This window comes from Petaurus breviceps, unplaced genomic scaffold (genome assembly GCF_028583685.1).
Source record: "Petaurus breviceps papuanus isolate PSGF00001 unplaced genomic scaffold, PetGlider_PUasm1.0 523, whole genome shotgun sequence".
Classification (NCBI taxonomy): Eukaryota; Metazoa; Chordata; class Mammalia; order Diprotodontia; family Petauridae; genus Petaurus; species Petaurus breviceps.
The window spans coordinates 2,989,704-3,015,955 of record NW_027186356.1 but is presented as its reverse complement, the minus strand read 5'-3'; the positions used below and the strand labels follow the sequence as shown (position 1 = coordinate 3,015,955).

Sequence of the window (26,252 nt, the reverse complement as noted above, 5' to 3'; positions counted from 1 at the left end):
AAGAGACACAGGAAAACACATTCCATGTAAAGACTCAGGGCCTCTTTGACCCTGTGTGTATTTATCACAGGCAGCTATGTGCCAATACTCCCCATCAAAAAGCCTCCAGCACCCTCCGTGATGAATGATGCAACTGTAATTATGTCATCCCTAATTTATAAGTCATGTGTGGCCACGCCTAGGGAAGGGCCTTAGAGAGAATAGCTCACAAGGTTTCATGCATCATCAAGCTTAGCCTTCCCCTGACACGGGAGACGTTCCTTAGAGCTGGGACCTGGGCTGGTTCCCACAATCCTTCTTTGGGGAATTCACACCCACCAGCTGAGAACAGCATTTTCTTCCTCATGGCTGCAGTGTGAATGGAACCAACATACCGCCGCTGTCTGCAGGACCTTCTGGTTGGACTTGTTCAGTTCGAATGTCTCCTGGTAGTCTAAGTTAGTTGATGCCAAAGAGATGGTGAGGTTGACTCCTCCAATATAAGACAGGATAGCATACTCGGCCAGGGCCTGCAGAGCCACACATGTGTCCTGTGAAATAAAGACTAAGTTCACAGTAAAATGAAAGGACTTCGTAACCTTTTTTTTTTTTTTAAGCTTCCCAGGTAATACGACTAATTATGGCCAAAGGATCACGGAAACAGGAGATGCTTGAGAAACGTGCCATGAAAGACTGATATCTAGAAATTTTATTGTACCAGAATCTTATTTCCACTTAAACCAGGGGACAACATTTCCCTGCATCCCTCAGAAACTCCCAAAGAGAAGAGCACCATAGGCAGGCTTAGGATGTAGTGTTCTCTAAGTTACCAGTTTTCCACAGCAGAGGTGGCTCAGTACAGAACACCATCTGTGTTTGCCATTCGGGTCATCTTGGCCACATCCATTGACCTCCCTCTCAGGCATGGGAGTTCTAAGAGATCCCCCAGCTCAGTAACAATGAGAAGTGACGTCACAGCTCCCAAAGAGAAGGAGGAGTGGAGTAGGAAGAATGGGGTGCTGAGAACAGCGGGAGAGCCCCAGAGTCCTCTGCCAATCTGGGCTGTTTTGTTTGGTGACAGGACCACATTGTAGAACTGATTCTGGAAGAGGAACCAGGAAGTGAGGACACCAGAAACCATGTCATTTGATAACTGGCTGAAGGAACTGAGACTGTTTAGCCTGGAGAAGAGAAGAGGTAGGAGGCATATGACAGATGTCTTCAAGTATATAAAGACCCTCAGGTTAAAGAATGGTTCGACTTATTCTGCTTGGCCCCAGAGGGCAGAAGTAGGAGCAAAGTGACAATGTTGCTGAGAGACCTATTTCAGCTCGATATAAAATGAAACTTACAAACAGTCAGAACTGCCTAAAGGCCCACCAGAGTCACTTTATTTGAGCAGCTAGGTGGCACAGTACATAGAATTCTGGCGGTGGTGTCAGGAGGATCTGAGTTCAAATTTGACCTCAGACACTTACTAGCTGTGTGATCCTGGGCAAGTCACTTCACCCTGTTTGTCTCAGTTTCCTCATCTGTAAAATAAACTGGAGAAGGAAATGGTAAACTACTCCAGTATCTTTGCAAAGAAAATCCCAAATGGGGTCAGGGAGAGTCAAATAGGACTGAAAAACAACTGAACAGCAAAACCTTCTGGGGAGGTAATGAGCTTCCCACCACTAAAGGCCTTTAAGCAGAAGCTGAATCATAACATGCCATTTATGTTCCAAGCATAAATAAGGGATTCCTGCATAGAACAGGGTTGGACTAGAAGGACTCAGAGCCTCTCTGACTCTGGATGTACCAGAGGGATGATATTCACACTCCCCACTTTACAGGGTTGAGGAGTAGATCACAGATGCAGAGATGGTAGGGCCCTTAGAACTCATAAGGTTCAAGATACCTTCCATTAGACAGATGAGGACCCTGAGTCCCAGAGAGGTTAGCTCACACAGCTGGGATGTATACCCTAATCCTCTAGCTCCCATTCTGGAGCTCCTTCCAGTCTTCCTGCTGGTGAAAGTGCTCAGAAAATCACAACCAGGAGTCATGCTGGTCATCCCAAACATGGACCCACCTGTGTGGATGAGAACCCCCCGAGTGCGTTTCTCTGCTGAGACAGCCATTTCACCACGGGCAGTGCAGACGCCACATCTCCCAGAAGTGTGTAGGTCAGTAAGGCATAGGCTGTCATCTCCACTTCAGCCGAAATAACTGAAAGAGAGGGAGCCACTAAGCAGAGGAGGGAATTCCCTGACACCTCAACCAGGAACTTTGTGGCAGGTGGGCTCCCCGCAAAGGTAGATATTCTGGGTGATTTGGATAAAGAGCCAGTGATAAGTAGGGATAAAAATGCAGACTATGTCTCAGCTATGGACACACACACACACACACACACACACACACGACATCTAGGAATACCAGTACCTGATTGAGAGAGTCCATCATTAAATCCCATAAATGTGTCTTCATCCGTAACAAGTGTTCCTGTCAAGCTCCAATGTGTGAACCCATCTGGAATTGCAAAAGACTGATGTTAAAGGAGTAGATAAAGGGCAGCCAGGGTCCCAGAGTCCGAGAATCTCAGTGCTGGGAGGGATGTCAGAAGGCATGTGGTCCAACTATAACAACTAAAGACCTCCAAAACCAACTGTCCATATGGCCTGGTACCCTGCTTATCCCCATCTAGACCCGCACTACCAGACCTGATTGTCGGAAAGATGCCGCCAGTCCCTGGGTGAGGTAATCCACTCATTTCTGAATGCTCTCCCTGGGGTTTTACTGCTCTGACTGTAAGTGACTGAGCACTAAGTCAACTAATCCACTCTGTCTAGGCAGCCACCTGACCTTATAACTCTTGTGCTACGAGGGGCTGGACTGATTGGTGACTGAGCGGCCACATGCTCAGCTAAGCTCTACCCAGTGCTAGGTCGCCAGAGCAGGCCACGGTCTGGCTGCTTTTCACAGTCTGCCCCAGCCGTCCCACCGTGGCACGTGTACCCCAAAGCTTAGTATGGGGCACCAGCGCCTTCAGGGCTCCTTCAGACTTTCTGTTGTTGTTCAGTCACTTCGGTCACGCCTGATTCTTTGTGACCCCAGATGGGGTTTTCTTAGAGTGGTTTGCCATTCCCTTTTCCAGCTCACTTTATAGATGAGGAAGCGGAGACAAACAGGGTGAAGTGACTTGTCCAGGGTCACAGCTAGTAAGTGCCTGAGGCCAGATCTGAACTCAGGAAGATGAGTCTTCCTGACTCCAGGCCTGGCGCTCTGCCCACTGCCCCACCCACCTGCCCTTCATATTTTGCCACCTGTTTAGCTACCTAACCCTCCCCTCTCATCTTATACTTGTATAGTTTAATTTTTTTTTAAGTCAAATGTAGGACCCTGAATTTATCCCTATTTGAATTTTATTTTAGCACATTCAGGTCACTGTTTCACCTTCTCCTCTAATGTTCCCACAAACTCTGACAGACACCTCATAGGGAAGAAACAAAGACTCAGAAGGTACCTGTCAAGGACATCCACCTGGATGGCCCATTGTTACCTTAAACTACGGGTGGGTTCCTTGAGGCCACAGGCTCCCCACCCCTGCCTTGAAACCTCCAGATCTAAAGTCAAACTCATCGTTGTCACTAGACTTTCCCATCCTCCCCACTTCCCTATTTCTGTTGAGAATGCCGCCATCTTCCCAGATGCCCAGATCTATAACCTCAGTCATTTTCTCACTTACCCCAAATCAATCATCCTGTCAAGTCTACCCTGTCTGACATCATTTTGTGACAACCTCAAACCTCAGCCTCCTGTAGTCTGACTCGCAACCAAACCACTATATTTAAGAGGCAGTCTGGCATTCACTGACCAGAAATAAATGAACATGTCCTCATCAACCTTATAAAGCAGATTTATCACTGCCACATCCCGTTTTGGTTTCTGTGCCCCAGACCTAGAGAAACTTGGCCGAAGTGCTGGGCACACACCAGATTCCCCTTGCAAACACACAGCACAAGAGGCATGGATCCACGTGTACAGGTCTGGCAGGACACCCAACTCCACAGTCCTACTGATACACTATGACTGTGACTGGATTGTCTCCTTTACCTCTCCTACAAGGTGCTACTCTAGCTTCTCATGAGAGTTGTCTAAGGCCAGTGAAGAAGCTGTGCCCATCCCTGCTGACAGAGGTGAGCTTGAAGCAGTCCCAGCAAAGGGAGAGGTTGGGACCTTCCTGGCACCTACTGGCTGCCCATATTACCGTCTCACTCCCTCCATTCCCCTGGACTGCTGGACCTTCTTTGTGATGCTAACACTGGAGCTCAGCTGAGTCTTGGCCTGAGCCCCATCAAAACAACATCCTGGCTGTAAGTTCAAGTAACTAACGAGTAACAAGTAACTAACAAGGATATATATGTATACAATATACATATACATACATACATACATATATATATATATTTTTTTTGCTTTTTGGAGGGGGGAAGGCAGGGCAATTGGGGTTAAGTGACTTGCTCAAGGTCACACAGCTAGTAAGTGTTAAGTGTTTGAGACTGGATTTGAACTTAGATTCTCCTGACTCCAGGGCCGGTGCTCTATTCACTGCGCCACCTAGCCACCCAGATATTTAGATTTTTAAAGGAATAGCTTTAAATATACTGAAGTATTATCCTAGCGCCAAGCATGAAACCAAGTTTGCTCTTATTTGTATCCTTTCAGCATGTCCTACAATAAAAAGTGGGGTTACACATGGGTTACACAGTCACACCGATATGGGTCACCCCTACAGAACAGGCTGTGTCCTCTGCTGTACCCCGCACAGGGCCTTGCTGTATACGTATTGTTTGATGTGATTATATTTTTGTACAAGCTGGGTATACTTTGGCTCTTATCCTAGGAGACTTGGTGACTGAACCGAAAGACCTTGTTATAAGGTCCCCCTATTAAGGAGAAAACTTGGCATGGACCCCAGAGAGAGCAGAACAGTGAGGTTCCTATGGAGTCCTTATTCTCACCATTTGCCTTTAAACAAATTATTTTCAATTTGGAGCTCATCGTTTAGAAAGCCTAACTGGGAAACATTAAGACAATTCTAAGCCCCTACTTCTTCCCCCTGACTAACTGCTGATACTCAGACAGATTTTTAGATGTAAAGATTGGGTGTGGGAAACATATGGGTGCAGGTTTTGAAGTCTCAGAGACCCAGGTTCGATTTTTGTTTTCAGTTTGTGTGGCAGTCAGTGAGTCACCTAACTTCTCAGGTCCTAAGTAACTATTTAATATGATACGTTATAGAAGAATTGCCATCTACATAATAAAATGGAGTTTCTATATCAGGGGTTCCCCATGCTGATGAAATTACAACTGAGGGGGTAAAAAAAACCTTTTAGGTTTTAGAAAGCACTTTTTTCACAACTATTTTATTTAAATTATTTATTTACAGATCATAACAACCCTGTGAGGTACAAAATGGAAGCATTATACTAGCCATCTAACAGATAAGGAAACTGAGGCTCAGACTGGGGAAGTGACTTGCCTAGGTAGGTAGCAGAATCAGAATTCAAACTCAGGCCCTTTGACTTAAAATGGAACACTTCCAACCATGCTGGGCTGCCTCTCCTCTGGGAAGTGCTATCATCTGACCATGTTACAGTGATCAGAACTTGGTCTAGTGGCTTCCTCCTCCTAGCCTGAGGTATAATTTTTGGAAAACAAGGGGAGGACTGTGCTTTCTAAGGGCCTTTCCAGATCTAACATGACTACATGGCTCTACATGCCCATTTAGACCAGGGTGGGGGGTCGCTTGTGGTCCACTAAGGTCACCCACTCAGATTACCTTGCATGATGGCTAGGCTGTTCAGTTTCCGAAGCACAGCCGGAGCAGCCGGACTGTGCAGGAGAGTGAGGCAGTAAGCGGTGAGGGCACTGCTATAAGGATCTTCTGCTGAGTACAGGTTAGACTCCAAAAAATGCTTTGCTTTGCTAAGAGCTGCTTTTTCTTCCTAAATCAAGAGAGAGAGAAAATCTTAATAATAATAATTCACATTTACACAGAGCTTTAAAGTTTATGGAGTACTTTCTTCACAACAATTCTAGGAGGTAGAGAGTGCCAGGATGATGATGCCCATCTTCTTTTGTTGTCCTTGTTCTAGACCTATGACATCATCGTGTGGAACTCCTTCATGTGGAAAGTGCCCCCAAAATGAAGATTAGCAACTCATCTCTAGCTTAAAGTCTGAAAGAGCTGACCAGAGCACTAAGGGTTATTCTTAGGACTTCACCTACCACGGTCAAACCTCTAGCATGGGTCAGAGGCAGGGTGTGGTGCCATCTTTCTGACTCCAAGGTTGGTCCTCATCCCTAGTCTTAAAAAGCTACTAAGTAGGAAGAGTGACAGAATCATGGGGCTTAAAGATTAAAAGGGCCTTTAGAAGCCATCTAGACCAAGCCATGCTCCAGAAAGAATCCTTCTCTAACATGCCCAACTAATGGCCATCCGGTGCTGGCCTGAAGACTTGGAGACAACTACAGGGTGTCTCCTTCCCCCTGGGTTTTCTCTTTTCCAGGCTAAACATCCTCAGCGTGAAGAATCTGCATTTACGTCCCTCTTGACTCTAAGTCACAAGGATGCTATGATGAGTTACTCAATACCTATCTTTCATCTATTGCTCTTGGAGGTTCTCCTGTTTCCTCAGCCTTGTATTAGCACAAACTCTCAGAATTTCTCCTTTGGATCTCAGTCACTTATTGTCTGTTGTTGGTTATAGCTAGGCGGTACAGTGGATAGAGTGCTGGGCCTGGAGTCAGGAAGACTCATCTCCTGGAATTAAAATCTGGCCTCAGACATTTACTAGATGTATGACCCTGAGCAAGTCACTTAACCCTGTTTGCCTCAGTTTCCTCCTGTCAAATGAGCTAGAGAAGGAAATGGCAAACCACTCTAGTATCTTCATCAAGAAGATCTCAAATGGAGCCATGAAGAGATAGACACAACTGAAAACTGAACAACAATAATTCATTATAAATTTCTGTATTCTCCATGCTCCACCTACAAATCATCATTTAAGCTTTCTGACCTTCGTGGTCCTCTGCGGTCTGGATCCACCCACCTTTCTCCATCCCATCTCTGTCTCTTCTTCAAATGATTTAGGTTCCAGCTAAACTGGAGGAGGATTCACTACCCTTCAGCTTCTATACATTTTTCTTTCTTTCTTTCAGAGGGGGGAAGGTAGGGCAATTGGGATTAAGTGACTTGCCCAAGATCACACAACTAGGTTTTTTTTTCTGTGTGTGTGTTAAGTGTCTGAGGTCACATTTGAACTTAGGTCCCCCTGACTCCAGGGCTGGTGCTCTATTCACTGTGTCACGTAGCCGCCCCTTCTATGCATTTTTCACCCACATTTCTCCAGAAGCAGGTGAATGGTGCAGTGGATAAAGTGCTGGACTCAAGAGTTAGAAAGACCTGAATTAAAATTTGACCTCAGACACCCACCAGCTATGTGATCCTGGGCAAGTCCTTCTGTTTGTCAGTTTCCCCAACAGCAAAATGGGGATAACAACATCACCTGCCTCTCAAGACTACTATAAGGATCAAATGAAATATTTTTAAAGCATTTGGCACAGTGCTTGGTACACAGAAGACACTACATAAATGCTTAGTCCCTCCCCTGTGCCTAATATGGTTTCCCCTCAAACTCACTGAAACCCTTCTCTTTCTGTAAGGTCCCAGCTTCCTCATGAAGCTGATATTCCTGGATGAAACTGATTCCTTTCCTCTGGAAATTTCTCAAGTCAGTCTGATTAAAACTCTCACTTAACCAAGTCACTTCCTTTATGATGATATGAAAACACATCATATCCCATTCAGACTGTATGTTCTTTGAGGAGAAAGACTAAGGTGCTTGGTCCTCCCCCTCTCATCTCTATATCTTTAGGGTTGAGCAGAGGGCTCGGCAAAGGGTGGACTGAATCATTTCTGAGCTGATTTGCATTACAATGGAACCTCCTCCAGGACTGTCTTATCTAAACTTTCCATATCCTCCAGTACTTAATAGCATTCTGCATACAGCTGGAACTTCCTGAATGTTTGTGGAATTGACTTGAACTAGATTCTAGGCCCTTTGAGGGCAAGACCACATCATTAGTCATTTTCTTCCATCCTTCCTCCTCAGCCCCCCTGGCACATCTGAGATGACAGTGACAACGTGTTGACTGATTCCCTTGAGGATACTGGGAATTCCAGAATGTCAGAGCAGGAAGGGCCCCTCAGGATGAGAATCTCTACTCTGTATGTATCCTATTGGTGGTCACCCAACCGCTGCTTGAAGAACTTCAAAATGGGGCAAGCCGTTCCCAGTGGACATCCACTCAGTGGGGAAAGCTTTAAGTGTTAGGGAGTTCGATAAAAGGAGAAATTTACTAATAATGAATGCTGTCCAAAGTGGCACAGGCCACCGCAGTAGAGGGAGCTCTTTATACTGAAAGTCTTTTAGAGGAGGCTACATGGTCACTCATAAGGGATGCAACAGAGAGAATCCCTTCTTAGATCTGGTCTGGAGTATGCTGGACCTGGGTTCAAGTCCTGTTTTTGCAGGTCACTTAATCTCTCTTGGCTTCAATTCCCTCATTTGTAATACTAAGGAGTCGGAATAGATCACCTCTATGACCCTTCTATCTCTAAATCTATGATTCCATGACTCTTGATCTCCTGTCCAACCCTGAGACTCTATGACTTTGAGGTAAAAATTATTCTTCTTTAAAAATAAAGTTTTGTTGTTTTCCAGTTTTGAAATGTTCTTGGCAGAGATACTGGAGTGGTTTGCCATTTCCTTCTCCAGTTCTTTTTACAGAAGAGGAAACTGAGGCAAAAAGGGTTGTGACTTGTCCGGGGTCACTCATGTCTGAAAGTTATTACAGAAAAAAATCAGGAACGCTCAACATATTCAACTTCAGATTTTGTAACATTTTTCAACATGTTCCAACCAAAGAAATACGTTTAGGGCATAACTTGGTGAGGAAAAAGAAGAAAGAGGCTACTGGGCATTCTTGCTATGGCCATTCTTGCTATGGCCCCTCAGGGGCCATGCTGAGCTATTTAGATTTCCTTACTCACAAGGCTCAGAAACTTGCATCCCTTTCTGTGGGATTTCACTTTCTTCTCTTTGAGGGATCAGGATTCCTGAACTTTCTCTGCATCTCTGAGATAGTCATGTGACAGGAAGAAGATCAAGCCTGGGGCCTGGCAGATGGCATGGGTCTGGAATGGAGAGGTGAGTCAGGGTCCTACATCCAAGCCTTCTGTAGGGCATTTTAAAGAAGCATTCTTCTCAGAATCTAGGTAGGTCTTGGAGTCACCTTTGGAGGATCTCATGGCATCCATGAAAAACTCATAAGACTGGACAAATGGTCAAGCACTGGTTGAACAAAGAGATTACATTACAAACTGATTTGGTCCTTCTCCAGTATTCATTGAATGCCTCTTAAGGGTTCCAGAAGAGCTATGAAAAACATATAGTCCATGATTCGTAGCCTCCAGGAGCTGAAAATCTTGTTGAGGACAAGAATTACACTAATATATACACATACAACTACACACACACACTTTCTCTTTGGCGGCTGGAATTGTCTTACTTTTGTGTTTGAATCCCCAGGAGAAAGCAGAGTGCCTGGCACACAGTAGAAACGTAATAAATGCTTGTTGATTGATTACTGACTACATGAAATAACTGGAGGACAATTCAAGACAGGATAGTCAAAAGCTAGTTTGTGTGGTGCCCTGGTATGGGGGCCAGACAAGTGCTCCAGAGATGGGACAGGGAAGGTCCAGGTGTTAGGGGAACCACCAACTAGCTAGGTGGCCTTTTGTAAGTCAGTCATTTAATCTCTAGGACTTGATTTCCTTATCTTTAAAAGAATTGGCTGAACCTCAGATAACACAGATTTAGAACTAAAAAGGGAGCTCAGGGTTTTTTTTACCTAATGCTTTTCCCTGATATTGCAGATCAAGAAACTGCAGCCCAGGGAAAAGGACTTGCTCATTACTCATTCATTCATTCACTCACATATTCATTCCTTCAACAGACACTTATTTAGCCACAGGGACACAAAGACAAATCCTTTTCCCAAGGAGCTGATGTTCTACTGGAGGAAACAACATGTACCCAAATAAGTAAAATCAAGATATCTCCCAAGCAAATCCAAAGACATTTCAGGGAAGCCAGCCCTGGCACCAAGGGCACCAGGATGGGCCCTCCACAGGAGGTAGCCTTTGAGCTGGGGATCCTAAGAAGCAGGAATAAGCCCGAAGGGACCCGAAGACAGCCTGTGGCTTGACTGCAGCAGATATATAGAGGGAGGTTCAAAGTTCATTTAATTCAGAACTGGACTTTAGAGTCTGTGTAGTTAAGTGCAGAATCAAAATGTGTCAGAGTTAGAAGGGACCTTCTAGATTTAAAATCTGTAAACCTTGGAGATGCAGTACAACTACTCTATATAAGAGATGAAGAAAATGAGGCCCAAAGAAGGTGGAGGGACTGGTTGAGGGTCACCCTCGATGCCAGGGGCAGTAGAAGAGAAAACACAAGGATGACAACAGTGACACTAAGGGAAGGTGGTTCTTGGTCCTGCTTTTGGGGCTGCTTCTGACACAAAGGAGGGCAAAGCAGATGCCAGAGAATAATAAGGTCCGGAGGTCTCTGGGTTGGGGTGGGGGGCTCAGGGGTGACCACATCCTGCAATCATGTTTTATGAACTGCAATGACCTCGCCTCTCAGGAACGCAGTTCTGATAATTTATAGAAACAATGTAATTGTACTTGATGTAATTTGTTTCCTTTCATTCCTCTGGGGTATGACCTTTCCTCTTCCCCCTTGGCTTGCTTGCAGACAGAGCAGCCCTGCCATCAGTTGCTGTGTTGCTCCAGAATTTGGGGCCTCTGTACCCGGCTCTCCCTTTCTGGAACCTGAGCCATGGGTTTGCACCCAAGTGGGGAGTAGTATCATGAGCTGAGCACAAGACAAAAGGCCCAATTAGCCCTGGAGGCTTAGAAATAAAGGAAACCACATTTGGTTCTTTGCTGTAAGACAGAAAATGTGGCCTGACGCCTCATAAACATGTTCATATACAGAATGAGAGAGGCCAGGCTGCTGAGAAAGAGCTGGAGCTGCCGGACAGCGCCTCTCATCCCCAAGCGAGCGAAGCTGTAGGGGCCACCTGCACAGCCTAGGCACGGCAGCCCTTCGGGATCCAGCCCTCTTCTCCCAGAATCCCCGGCCCTCTGAGTGGAGGTGCAGTCAGCATGGCACCTTAGAAGACATCCAGCCCATGCCTCCAACCGAGTCACTGAACACCTTCCCTCATCCTGGGTGCCATCACAGGCTGCTCACTACCTCCCAAGGCAGCTAGCTCAATCCACTTTTGAACTGTTTGGGTGAAGTTCTTTCTTCTCCGTACTGAGTCAAAATCTGCTCTTCTACCTTCCCTTTCGCACAGCAATCCTAATTCTGCTATCAGAAGCTACATGCAATAGGACGATCCTCTCTTCCACATGAAAACTCTTCAGGTGCTTACACAAGTGATCATGAGTCTCCAGCTCCTCCTGAGGACACTACTCACATGACTTGCTTTCAAGTCCACTCACCCTACAGAGGCAGCTTGGCCTCCTCTGGACCCACTCTAGTTTGTCTGCCCTTCCTGAAAGATGGCCCCCAAACTGAATCCCAACCTCTAGATGTGTCATGTGGAGGGCAGGGCAACTGGGCAGGTGCTGTCATGACCCTTTGTTGACATACAAAGATACTGAATGTCCTGCTATCCCCTGCACCCAGAATGGCATCAGCCTTCTTCTCTGTGGGCTCACAAAGCACAGCAAAGTTATTAGGATCCATACTCCAGTGCCAAGTTGTCTTAGAGATCAGGTACTTCTTGTCACAAGAGGTCTTACAAGCTGAACACCCTCAGTAAGGGATATGGTTAGGATTCATAAGCTGGAGTTTGACTAGAAGAAGTTCCTTCTAACTCTACAGTAATGTGATTCTATTGTCATTCCATCATTTTTCAGTCACGTCCAACTCTTGGTGCCCAATTTTGGGTTTTCCTGGCAAAGATACTAGAGAGGTTTGCCATTTCCTTCTCTAGCTCATTTTATAGATGAGGAAACTGAGGCAAACAGGGTGAAGTGACTTGCCCAGGAACACACAGCTAGTAAGTATCTGAGGCCACATTTGAACTCAGGAAGATGAGTCTTTCTGATCCCAGGCTCAGGGCTCTATCCACACTGCCACCTACCTGCCCCCAGTCTGATGCTCTAAATATCCTCTAATTCACTTATAACATCCAATTGTTGAACCCTTTTTCTTTCCTTCCCAGTTTAGCTCATCAACTCTCTTCTCCATGAAGCCCTTTCTGATACTTCCCTCCCCTCCCCCCAAAAAAACTTGTATACGTCTTTTAATGTATTTATCATAGGTCCAACTATATCAGAATAATTTAGGCATATATCTCTAAGTTCCTTGAGGGCAAATACTGTGTCTTATTTCACCTTTGTATTTATATCCTTCAGTGCTGAGGATATAAATGAATGCATTACATATGCACTTTATTGATACGCTTTAAATTTAAAAAATTTTTATTTAAAAAAATTTCATGTATATATGTGTGTATGTGTATGTGTGAATCCAATCTTTTTAATCAGTCCATGTCCTTCCAGATCTTTAGAGTCTCTACCGTGGTGTACTGTATGAACTGGTGTTCAAAGGAGTGAGGCAGTCACTAGGAGACTGCTTATTTTTAAAAATCAAGGGGCAGACAGTCCTAGGTGCTCACAGCTGGGGCTATAGAGGTAGCTATTTCCAAAGTCCAGATGAAGGGCTTGTAGGATCATTGGGACATTCCTGAAAGTACATTGTATCTGGAGCTATTTAAACTCCATTTGTTCCCTGGGGAGCCTTGGATCATCAGTCATTTCTGAGTTGGAAGGGACCTCATCTCTCCTCAACAATACAAATGATGCAGCCTGGACTGTGATACAAACCATTATCCCCATCCTATATATGGGCAGCATGGAGTCAGGAAGACCTGAATTCTAATCTTGCTTCAGACATTTACTGGCTGTTTGACCATGGGCAAGTATTTACTTCATCTCTCTGAGCCTCAGTTCTCTCTCTGCAAAATGGATTGTGAGGATTAAATGAAATGCCCCATTATGATCTTCAAGCGCTACAGAAAGGCTGGTAAGTTGCACAGATACTTAAATGAAGCATTGTACACTTTGCTACTTTCACAGATAGACACTTTCTTTGACATGGATATGTTCTCCAGGGGTGCTGACTGCAGGGAGACTGCACTCTGTCTGGGTCACTGTTATCCAGGAGGTGCCCCTAGAGTACTAGAGGCTCCCTATGGGTCTCCTGACATTGCATGGACAACTGTGTAGCATGCAGACTGCCCTGGGGATGATTTGAGAGGCAGTGATGGTCTATGGTTCCCATCTGTCCAGCATTACCAGAAGAATGTTGATGTCAAAAAGAAGGGCTTTTGTTACAGGATAATTTGGGGGTCATTCAAAGCACTACAGCATTTCCCAAGGCAATGCTACTGGCTCTCCTCCTCCTCCTCCTCTGTGGTGTCTAAGATAAGTGGTAGGGTCAGCCACCCAGCTGTACATTTGTCTGGACAACAAGCATTCTCCTACCATTTGGTTTTTTTCCTGTGTGACAACTCAGGACAAACTTTTTTAGTGATTCCAAAAGCCTAGCTCCAAGTCTTGCCCTTTCATTTCGGAGACTCTTTATTACATTTACTCGTAGCACACCCCAGTCTCATCAGGGTTCTGGGGCTTGGGGAAATTGGCACAATGTCATTCCCACACAGGCACATCAGGAGGACCTCACTATCTATAGAACATCTCTTTCCCATGTGGACTAAAAGCTGGACGTTCTCCACAACAGTAGTAAACACCTTTGGTGAGCACGTCTCCCTGTTTTATGCCCTGCTTCATGTTAAGGACCAGAGGGTTACTGAACAAAATTATTTCTGCTCTTACATCTTTCTAACACAATATGTCCATGGAAGATATCATGTTGGAGGAGGACACTGTACACAAGCGATTAATAAATGTTTGAATGGAAACTGAAAAACACAGAGAGAGAAAACCAAATGTTAACAAAGATAGATACACACAAATACTCATGTGAGGACATGGATAGACATACACACACACACACAGGGTACTCATTCATACATAGGCACAGATAGACCCATACTCATACTTACACACTGCTGTATACATTCATATACACTCCCACTTCAGACATTCACAAATGGAAAAATGCTGACATCTCCTTATCAATAGGCTTTAATTTTGACTCCAAGAGGGCAAAGAGAAGCAAAGATCATAACAACTGACCTTTTGGGTCAGAACTCTGGTTCATGCCTTCGAGGACATTATTCTGACTTGGAAGCATAGGAAAGTCCCTGACTTTCATGCCACCACAGCACTGAGGTCTTATCTCACTCCTCTTCTGTCTCTTTCTCTAGCCCCTTTTCTTTCTCTCCTAATTGTGGAGATTTCCTTATCTTTCCTCCTCTCTCCTCTCTCTCCATTCCCAAGGTGACCTTATCCACTCTCACAATTTCAACTCTTACCTCTACTAATCCAATCAGTAAACATTTATTAAGCACCTCCAATATGCCAAGCACTGTGCTAAGCACTGGGGATGCAAATAGAGGCAAAAGATAGCCCCTGCTCTCAAGGAACTTACAATCTTATGGGGGAGACAACATGCAAACAAATATACACACACACACACACACACACACACACACGTGTGTGTGTGTGTGTGTGTGTGTGTGTGTGTGTGTGTGTGTGTGTGTGTGTAAAGCAAGCTCTATACGGGATGAATGGGAAACAATGAACAGTAGCCACTAATCCCAAATCTACAGCCCCAGCCTCCACCCTTCTGAGCTCCAATCCATAATCTCTGCTTCTTAATCATAACCCAAATGTCCTACTATCATGTCAAATTTAACATGTCTTTAGCCCAAATCTTCTTCCTCTTCCTACCCAAATAGTCTTTACCTCCTTGTAACTTTCCCTCATTACTCCTGAGTTAGCCTTCTGGACCCATTCAGAACTAATTTAATCCCACTTAACTATGCCCACCCTGAAGATATTTGAGGACCACACCATGTCTCTACCAAGTCTTCCCTCTTTCAAGTTACAACCTTAGTTCCTACAAGTCCTTTCCTAGCAGAGAATATCATTTTGTTTCCCTTCCCCATTTGGTGGTTCCTCTGGTCAAAGTCCTTGACTAAAATGGGATCCTTCTACCTCCTTTACTCTGAATAATAATAATAATGATAGTAGTAGTAGTAGCAATGATAAATGACCCTTACATTTCAGTTTAAGGCTTATCATGTATTTTTCTCATAGCAACTTCCTAGTTAGGCAGGTCGTGTATGTATTTATGCTCATTTTAAAGGTGACAAGACAAAAGGTTATAGGATGGGAGGGCCACAGATGGAGAGGGGGAGGAGACCTCACAGGTCATCCAGCTGAAAGCCCTCTTTAACAGATGAGAAGCTGAGGCGATAGAACAAGACTCAGTCTGAGGCTTTTTCACTCACAATGCCTCTCACTTCCCAGCCACGTTCCGGAGAACTGAAGAGAGGCTGATGTTGGCTCTGAGGCCTCCACCAGAATAAAGAGTAGAGAAAATGAAGCCAAGAGAAGGAAAAGAATCTCCTACTACCGCTGCTAAATAACAGGTAATAATAGCAAACAGTTATATAGCACTTTAAGGTTTGCAAAACGCTTCACAAATGTTATCTCATTTGATCCTCACAACAACCCTGGGAAGTAGATGCTATTAGTATCCTCGTTTTACACCTGAGGAAACAGAGACAAATAGGGTTGACTTGCCCAGGGTTACACAGCTAGTCAGTGTCTGAGGTTGGATTTGAAGTCAGTCCTCCCTGCCACCAGGCCCAGGGTTCCATCCACTGTACCCCCAGCAGCCTGAATCAGAATCAGGATTTGAACCTGGGTCTTCTGACTCCACCCTGTGCTCGTGTTTCACCATTCTCTACGTGCTTTTGAAATCCCATGGATTCACTAAACAGCTCTTGTCAAAAGAGAACATGAGCATTTCCACAAACAAGGTGGTAGGACAGCGCTAGGCCTGGAGTCAAGAAGATGTGAGTTCATATCTAAGCTCAGACACTGCCTGTGTGCCCCTGGGCAAGTCACTTAATTCTGTTTGCCTCTGTTTCCTCAACTGTAAAATGGGGATACAAAGAACACCTCCCTCCCAGGGTTGTAGTGAGGATTAAATGAGGCAATATTTGTAAAGTGGTTAGCACAGTGCCGGGCACAGAGCAGGTGCCACATAAAAGCTCGTTCCCTCCCCTGATATGGGCAGCGGGCTTTCTCTACCAGGATCTCTTTCCTAGGGACTCTCTAGCTGATGACCAGACAGATAGAGAGCTAACAACACAGGTCTTTGTGATACCACTCCCCTGGGCTTGGCCCCTTCAGCACAGTCCACTGCACGTGTGGACAGATGAAGCTGGAGCGTCTGGGGGCATGTTGCCGTCACACATGCCGAGCACAGATGAATCCAGACTGTATATCCAAGAATAGCCTTTCCCATCTGGATCCTTATCCCTGCACCATAAACATAAACTCACATATATTCTCTCTATCTCAGCCTCCTTCTCTCCTCTGTGTTTTTCTTTCCCTCCTCTGTCTCTTCCCTTTTGTCTCTGTGTCTGTCTGTTTCCCCCTTCTCCTCCCCCCACCAAGATGCAGGCCCTCCTTGTCCCTTACCTCAGACGTTATGCCCGTCTCCAGCAGCGCAGCCACCACATATGCAGTCAGAGAGATCTTCCCATGGATCCCCCCCTAAGCAACAACACACGACACAAGTGAGTCCAGGTCGTCTTGCCCTGTGTTTATAGCTCCACATGCCTGAATGAGTATATTTATCTCAGTAACAGCTGGCATTTCTATAGCACTTTAAAGTATGTGTTTTTTATTATGCACAATTTAGAGATATAATTTCATTTGATCCTCACAATAACCTTCTGACATAAGTGCTATTACTCCCATCTTACAGACTGTGGAAACTGAGGCAGAGAGAGGTTAAGTGATTTGCCTAGAGTCACACAACTAAAAGTGACCATTGTGTGTTTTTGTCTGTTTTCAAAGAGGACCACGGCATCAAAGAAATGATGACATGACTAGCAGTTGACTTTGATTTGAGTGGGAAAAGGCTGTGCAAGGTCACCATCCCCACTTTCTCCTTCAGAGCCATCTGGGTCCAGTGACCAGATATTCATCAGGATGACCCAGGATGCAATGGGAGACCTTTTAGGCTAAGACCTTTTCAGGTATTCACTTAGAGTGAGGTAATGCCCATTCAGTGAATAGGCCTCTTTAAGAAGTGAGTCAAGGGATGGCCCCTTTAATTAGGAAGAAAGAGAGAAAGGGGGGGGGAAGAAGGAAGTAAGGACAGAAGGAAAGAAGAAATCTAGATAGTAAACCCCAAGCTAAGTGGGCAGTTTCTGGTCATCATAATTTACCTTCCTTTGAAGAGGAGAAAGAGGAGAGGGAGAGGGAGAGGGAGAGAATGAGCTGAGTTACCAAACTAGCTGGGTCCCCATTCAGGCAGCTCGATCTACTCACAGGTTGTGTTTGTCCTTTGTTTTTGAAGAAGACCAAGGCATCAGGGAAGTGATGACATGACTTTCAGTTGACTTTGATTTGAGTGAGGGATGGCTGTGCAAGGTCACCAGCCTCATGAAAAATGTATCTTATTGGTAGATCAAAAAAGCTTTCACCAATGCATGCCATTGTTTTATAAGATAGTTTTAAAAAGATATGATGATAGAAAACCTTTTCCTGGCCCTCCAATCTTCGGTAACTCAGTTTACTCTGAAGCTCATAGACTGCACCACAATAGGTCCCTGCCCAAGCTCCACTTAATGGCTATATTTTGGGCCCTCCTGGCTTAGAGTGAATGTCCCTGACAAGTATTTTTCTTCGGAACAGCAACCCTGAGGGTCTTCCCCTCCCAGCTTGACTGAGGAAGGACTCATCTAATTCACTATCAAATGCAGCTAGTGGGAGCTGCATTTGTATGTCTCAACACAAAACATTCAAAGTGTATTAAGTACTGCTCATGTGCAGCCCCTTCCCTTTAGTGAATATGTTTGTTGGTCTGGTTGTGCCTAAATATGTCTATGTATTTTTTGTGTATCTGTGTGACTGTGGGTCTTGACACACTTGTATTTGTCTGTTTCTTTATGTGTATGTGTGTGTGTGTGTTTTTCAGATCTAGTTCAACACTGGTCCCTTAGCCCATCTATCAAACTGTAATGAAAGGGATGGGTGCTTTGTTTGCTGGGAAAGTGTTGGGAACATACCACTCTCCCGCACTTTGCTGCTATGATTGGGTTGGCTGATGCTTCAAGAACCTTTCCCAATTCCTTTCTAAGACTTTACTCAGTCCTAAGTCAAGCACCCCACTTTCATCTGACTAGTAGGGAGGTTCCCAACCAGGGGTGTGGTAGAGCCAGCTCTAACTGGCCCAAGCTAATACTTAGGTTTTCAGTTAGCATACACGACTCAGAAATGGGCAATTTCTACAAATTAGGGATTGCTTTATTGTCTGGTTGCTTATCTAAACCTAAGAAAGCTTAATGTGGATTAAACTAAAAAGTGTAAATGCACACAGTGCTCCTACCAGCCTGGTTGTTAAACACTGTGTGCCCAGCAGGAGGGCAGGAGAAGACTGCGCCAGGGAAAGAAGTCAGCACCAGCCGCAGGCCTGGTAACTCAAGGATGATGATGATGATGATAATGATAAGACAGTGCTTTAAGGTTTGCAAAATGCTGTATATCCATTATCTCCCTTGAGGTTCACAGAACCACCAACTTTGGCACCAGTTTCAGGGGATATCTACAGAAGGGCTTGGATTTGCCACTAACATTCTCAAGAATAGAGTCAAAGAATCTCAGATTGTCGGAGGTGGAAGGGACTTCAGGCCCTGGGTAAGTCACTTAACTACTCCAACCTTCAGTTAGCATCACCGCATGAGGATGATAGCCCCTGACTACCTACATCAGAGGGCTGTCATGGGGATCAAATGAACTATCCTAAGTGCTTAATAAATGCTGGTTGATTTGACTTTATTGACTTGAGAGTGCTCTTCTGCTTACCTGAATATCTTTGTTCAATATTCTTCCCATAGCAGGAAAGGAGCCATCTTCCTTCTGATGCTGAATGATCCAGTCTTTGGCAGACACCAGCTCCTTAGGATCAATGAAAATAAACCCCCGTGACTGGGCAAAGGACTTCAGGACAAAAGCTGTTAGCCTAAAGCACACCAAATGTAGATGATTCAATACAGGTGCCCACAGAGAATCAAATAATCAACAAGCATTAATTAAATGCCTACTATATGCCAGACCCTGTGTTATGCTCTAGGGATATAAAAACAAAACTCCTGCTCTCAAAGAGCTTACAGTTCATCCTTTGGAAGGGGTCACGCACATGACTATTTATGCACGTGGAGTCTAGCCTTCTCTGGGAATGGCAGAGTCCTTGAGGGGCCTTGAGAGCATACCCTGTTCTATTTAACAGAGAGCCTGTGTCCTCCTACCATGTACGTGGGGATAACTGCCTTTGATTGACTACCTGCATCTTTAAAATTGGCAAAGCTGAACCTCTCACTCTCTCCCTTTTCCCATCATTTCAGCTTTCTTCTCTTCTGCAACTCCTATCTGCTGAGCCCAGAGCGATAACCATGAACAGGACTGGTGAGAGGAGAAGGCAATTGCTTCCCTTGGTCCCTCTCTTTTATCTCAGCTCCAAGAAATGGGCCTGGGGGTCGTGGTTTCTGTTTTATGTTGTTTGTCCTTCTTGGGTTCAGGTGCCAGAAGTGATCCCCATGGGACCTGGTGGTTCAAGTCATGGGGCCCCTGAAGCCGGGACTGAAGGCAGGATGGTGAGTCGAAGTCCTGAGAATACAGGGTACCTAGGACTCAAACCTGGAGGATGGGGGTATTAGGACCTTGTACAATAGCAACTGAGCTAAACCATGAACCTAATCCCTTTTCCTCTTCCCATGTGGTGGGGCATAAGTTTGTATATTTGTGATTATACTTTTGAAGTAAATACTCCCTTTTTTAAAAGCTCTTCTGTTATACACATCTACATACATACACACATATATGTATGTATGATAAATACAAGGTAAATTTTGGGGAAGAAACTAGCAGCTAGAAGGACCTGGAAAGGACTTATGTAGAAAGTGCCATTTGAACAGAGTTTTGAAGGAAAAAAGGGATTCTAAAAAGGTGGAATGAGGTAGGAATGCATTACAAGCATGGGAGAGTCAGTCCTAAGACACAGATCAGATATGGAGTTTCATGTGTAAGGAACAGTTGGACTGTTGAGTGTGGGAGAGGGAGTAATAAGTGATAAGTTTACAAAGGAGGTTTGAGGCCAGGTTACAAAGGGCTTTAAAACAGAACAGAGGCTAGAGGGTGCCATTAGTCAATTGCACAGGGCAGCCTCCACTTTAGGAAAATCCTTTTGGCCCTGGATGGATTGGAGAGGGGAGATACCTCAAAGAGCCAATCAAAAAGCATGTATTTAGTGCCACATAATGTGCCTCAAGAAGCTTACAGACTAGCATGTTCATATGCAGACACATCCAAAAGAGATTTAAGGTCACTGGTGGTGGTGTGGGCATTAGTAGCAGGGGGCATCAGGAAAGGACGCAGGTTGTGCTTGAGGTTACCCCTGAAGGAAATTAGGGCTTCTGAGAGATGGATGAAGATTCCAGAGAAAAAGGAGGTATGGTCTGTGAGGCATAGAACAAGGCCACTGAACTACAGGGCAGGCTACTGACAATAGCCCAGGCCAGTGATAAGGGCCTGAGCTAGAAGGTAGCCAAGAATGTAGAGAGGGGATGGAGATAAGAAAGGTCATGGAGATAGAAATAACAAGATTTGGTGAAATGAATGCATATATATGATGATTTCAAGTAAAAAAGTAGGTTGTGAAACTACAACGATGGTGAAACCCTCAACAGAAATAGGGAAATTTGGGAGATGGCTTGAGAAGAAAGGTAATTAAGTGGAATTTTAGACAGATCGAGCTTGAGACGACTATGAGGCATCCAGTTTAAAATTGCAATAATAAGCAATAAGCAGCTGGTGTTACTAGGACTGGCTCTATTGGGCCAGGAGTTATTTTAATGGAGATGATAATTAAACCAATGGGAGCTAATGAGGTAACCAAAAGAAAGAGGGTAGAGAGAAAAGGGAAGGCCTAGCAGAGGGAACACTTACTAAAATAGGAGTTTTCAGAAGACAACAAGGCTGGATAGATTTGCCAGGAATGTTGAAGTAATTCCTAAGGTGGATGAGGTGGAGATGACTGAACTAGACTGAACTAGAATATCTCAAGATCCTGTGTAACTGCTAGAATCATAGGATTTCAGAACTGCATGGAATCTTAGAACATAAACACAGAATGTCAGAGCTGAAAGGAATCATAGAAAATAGAACACAGAAAATCAGGGTCAAAAAGACCCTGAGAGAGCCAGTCCCTTATTTTCCAGATAAGAAAACAGAGGGTCAAGGACAGAAAGTGACTTGACCATGGTCACCCATGAATCTCAGCAGAGCCGGGCTTCCAGGCTCCTCCTTCAGCACTCTTTCCATTATACCCGGTTTGCTCTTTTCATTTACAAGGAAAATTTTCCATTTACAGATATTATAGGCCTTTTAAAAATGAGCTTTTACAATTCATTTTTTACAGTTCATTCATATGAGACTCACACACACACTCTAGAGATAATATAGTCTCATTGTAAGGTTTCTCAGTTGGGTCTTGGGGAGTTTGGCTCAGGTTCCAGGACTACAGTCGTTTCCTCTAGAAAATCCCTCAGGGATTCTTGGTATCATTAAACAAAGAATTTATTGGGGGGCCTGCAGATTGTCATGTTTCCATGTCCCTTATGGGCTCCATTTCTTTCACTGAGGCAGCTAGGTAGCACAGAGACCAGAGTACTAGAACTGGAGTCAGGGAGGTCTCAATTCAAATCTTACCTCAGACTCTTCCTACCTGTGTGACCCTGGGCAGGTCACTGAACCTCTCTTAGCCTCAGTTTCCTCCTCTATAAAATGGGGATAATTATAGCACCTACTTCCCTGCATTGTCGTAAAGATAAAACAAGACAATATTTATAAAATGCTTTGTAAACCTTTAAGTGCTACATAAAGGCTAGTTATTACTGCTATCATTATCATTATTACTATTAAAGGTTTGGCTTTCATAATAATATACTTCTATAGCGATTGAAAGTGTTCTTCTTACAATAACCCTGTGAGAGAGGGGGTGCAGGGATAATTCTGTCCATTTTACTGATCTAGAAACTAAGGCACAGAATGATAGAATGCCTTGCTCATGGCTCTTCAGTTAGTTGCTATTAAAGCTGGCTGGGATTCAAACCCAGGTCCCTTGGCCCCTCCGTCCCACAATACCATGTATCCAGTTTCCCACATGTGTGTGCACATTCTGTCACACAAGGCAAAGAAATATCATGTGAAGTAATTTCTCTTCAAATTTAATATGTGGGGAACAAAAATTTCGCCCTTTCAGTTCCAGTGACCTTCCCTCTCCCAGCCCACATGGTGTGTTCTGTGGCTCTCGACTGCATTTATCATGTAATATTGTGTATTCTAGCCAGCTGTGTGGGTGTTTTATCCCCAGTTGGACTGCTGATGAGGATAGGGGCTGTGTCTTATCTAAATGTGATATTTTCCTCAGGATAGAGCCCTGGACTCAGCACACAGTCATTATTTAATAAATGCTTCTTGTTTAAATGTATATTTTCAGTTAGGTGGTTTTGCCTAACTTTTTTTTTCAGGGGATATACTTTGTAGAGAGCATCTGTTGGGTTTCTGTTGGGATGTGTCAAAACACATCACATGAAAAAATTTTTAAATAAAATCCAAGGGTTGAAACAGAAAAAATTGAACTAATTAAAAAAAGCTTTGTTCATCTAAAAAAAAACTAAAAGTACTCAACCAGAGAAAGAAACATCCTTACATCTCCTTCTGATCTTTAGCTCTATGTCAAGATACTGAAGCCACAAACCTAAGAAAAAGAGTCTCTTTGCAGCAAGGAAGAGCTCTGGCCTGTTTTTGGCCCATTGACTTATCAGGTTTATCCATCCCCTGAGGAGAGGAGGGTGGGAGGCACCCTGCCTGGCAAGGCATTTTTAAAGTGTTAAGTCATTGTATATCACAAGATTTCATATCTAGGGATTGAGCAGTGCCAGATCTTCAATCAAAAGGAAAAGTTCATTATATCAAAAAGGGATGTAGCCATGTCATAAAAGTAAGTTCCCTCCAAAATGAATTCTGACTCAGAGAAAATAGCACAACTAAAACTAAGCAACAGTGAAAGAAAAACAGGGCCCAAGGCCTCGGCTGTTAAGGGGCTCCACCAAGTGTGGAGGTGTCAAATCCCACCCTGAGCACAACAGATGGGCCTCCTAATGGAGCATTTGGCCTTGAAGAGTATGTGTAGACTGGAGCCAAATGTTCATTTGGCTTTGGTTGGTCAAGTGATTACTCACTCTGATGTGGCGAGGAGGATTATGAGTGATTTATACTGTCATGTCCATCTTCTCTGGCACATTTTGAACCTTGTCATTATTCCTAGAGGAGCTCATATTCTCTGAGCCTCAGTTGCCTCATCTGTAAAATGGGGATAATCCTGGCTACCTACCTCACAGAGTTTAGATAATATAGGTAATTATCAGCAATTACCATTACTTTGATTTCGGGGATTCATACTTGATTGGGGGTTGCATTGGGTGGTCTCTGGGATTTCTTCCACCTCAGAGATTCTATGATTTTACAGTAATGTACAAGGGAATGGGGACCATGAAGCTGGGTCCAAGTTACAGTGCATGAGTGACATCTTGATTTGCCAAAATTTGGGCAAGAAGACAATAAGTCCAGTATCTCAAAGACGCCTAACAATAATAATAAGCTATATTAACAGTCTCGTCTGTCAATTAAACTATTAGATGTGGGAATCTCCTCCAACAGCCGCCCCTCCTGACATCCCCACTCTCTCACTTATCTTCAGTCTCTCCTGGGCTCCTTTCATACTTTCTACAAACATACCCCGGTGTCCCCTATCCTCCACCCCTCCCCCCAACTCGATCCTTCCATTCCCACTAACATTGTCCTATGTTTCTTCTGCCCTTTGTGGTCAAACTCCTAGAAAAGGCCATCTACAATACATGACTACCTTCACTTCCTCTCTTATCCCTCACTTCTTAATCCCTTATAACCCAGCTTCCAAACTCATCATTCCAATGAAACAGCTCTCTCCAAAGTTACCTATGATCCGAAAGTTGCCAAGTCCAAAGGCCTTTTCTCAGTCTTCATTCTCCTTGACCTCTTTGCAGCCTTTGGTACTGTTGATCACTCTCTTCTCTCTAGGTTTTCAGGACAACTTCAGGTTCTCCTTCTACCTTTCTGACCACTCCTTCTCAGTCTTCTTTGCTGGATCCTCCTCCAGATCACACCCTCTAACCACAGGTGCCACTCCAGACTCAGTCCTGGGCTCTCTTCTCTTCTCCCTCTCTACTCTGTCACTTGGTGATCTCATCAGCCCCATGGATTTAATGACCATCTCTATGCTGATGATTCTCAAAACTCCCTATCCTGCCCCAACCTCTGACTCACCTATAATCTTAATCTACAATTGTCCTTCTGACAGCTTGAATTGGATGTCCAACAGACATCTTACACTTAACACGTCCAAAACATAACTCATCATCTTTCCCTCTAAACTCCCCTTGTTTTAATTTCCCTATTCCACTCAAGGGCAACACCACTCTCCCAGTTCCCGAGGCTTGCAACCTAGAAATCACCCTTAACCCCTCATTATATCTCATCCCCATATCCAATCTGTTGCAAAGGCCCATTGATCTTACTTTTGCAATATCTCTCAAATACACCCCCTTCTTTCCTCTGAGTTAGGAGATCCAGGTTTGAATCCCAGATTAAACATTTACCAGCTGTTAGTCAATAAATATTTATTAAATGTTTCCCATGTGTCAGGCGTGTGCTGAGCAAGGAGCTCACAGGCTAATGGGGGAGACAGCATGCTAATAATCATGTACAGACAAGCGACATATAGCATACATTGGAGATGATCAAAAGAAGGAGGGCACTTGAATTAAGGGAGATCTTCCTGAAAGGCTTCCAGTGGAAGACAGGATTTTAGCTATGTGACCATCTCTCTGAGCCTCAATTTTGTCACTGAAAAATGGGGCTAATAATACTTGTATGATACACCTCAAGGGCTATGTGAGGAAAGTGCTTTGAAAAAGTACCTTTCCTATGATTAGTTCTATGGCCCTTCATGGCTTACAAGGTATGATGTTTATCATAACCCTATGAGGCAAGTAAAGCATTCTCATTATTGTCCCTCTTTTACACAGGAGGAAACAGAGGCCCAGAGAGTCTAAGTGTCTTGTTACGGTCACAAAATTACTATTAAACTGCAGAGCCAGGATCTGTTCAAGGCAAGTATACTTTCCACAACACTCTAGGGACATGTAGATTGCACACTGGAAAGATGCCCAGTGTAAAGTCACAGTGTAAGTCCCTATAGTTCACCTCACTAAAAATTGCTGACTTTTCATTCTTTCCTTTCATACCCCTACACTCCAGCCCTGGGGAAAGTCATCAGCTGCATCAACTTGCAGAGAGCTTATGCTCAAAGTGGACACTGAAGTCACCATAAAAATCTCCTCCAGGTTTTACATCTCCCCCCTCACTGTCACTGCCCACAATTACCTACCATACCACCAGTTTCCTAAACTCATAAGGTTCAATGACCTGCTAATCTGTCAATGGCCACAGGAGTTAGTGTCAACACCTTTGGAGAGTTAATGACCTCCACCCCAACCTCTAACCCTCTGGCATCCTTTTTGAGCCTCAGCAATGCTCCCAATAACAGGACACAAGCACAGCGGCAGGTTCAGGGACACACCACTTCTGAAAGATTGTGGACCCCTACAGTCCTCTCCTCCTCTCAATATCAAGATGTGCTTTGTTGCATCAAGCCCAAAGCCTCTGCTGCAGTTTTAATTATGTCCCCTCTCAATGGAAATGGAAAACAGCTTTTGCTGATACGGCAACTCAAGTGACCTGGAGTAGAGGAAAATGAGCTGGGTCAGCTGTC

At 44.4% G+C, this 26,252-nt stretch overlaps 1 protein-coding gene across 1 annotated transcript in view; it reads right to left on the bottom strand.

Moving 5' to 3' along the window:
• Positions 1-26,252, bottom strand: part of CPAMD8 (C3 and PZP like alpha-2-macroglobulin domain containing 8) — a 172,004-nt gene that overhangs the window by 27,010 nt on the left and 118,742 nt on the right. The window contains exons 28-33 of the mRNA XM_069102094.1: positions 19,187-19,343; positions 16,793-16,867; positions 5,804-5,969; positions 2,404-2,490; positions 2,054-2,190; positions 375-530 (exon numbers count right to left, since the gene is read on the bottom strand). Of these exons, the coding sequence (XP_068958195.1) occupies positions 375-530; positions 2,054-2,190; positions 2,404-2,490; positions 5,804-5,969; positions 16,793-16,867; positions 19,187-19,343 (778 nt within the window). The remainder of the gene's footprint in view (positions 1-374; positions 531-2,053; positions 2,191-2,403; positions 2,491-5,803; positions 5,970-16,792; positions 16,868-19,186; positions 19,344-26,252) is intronic.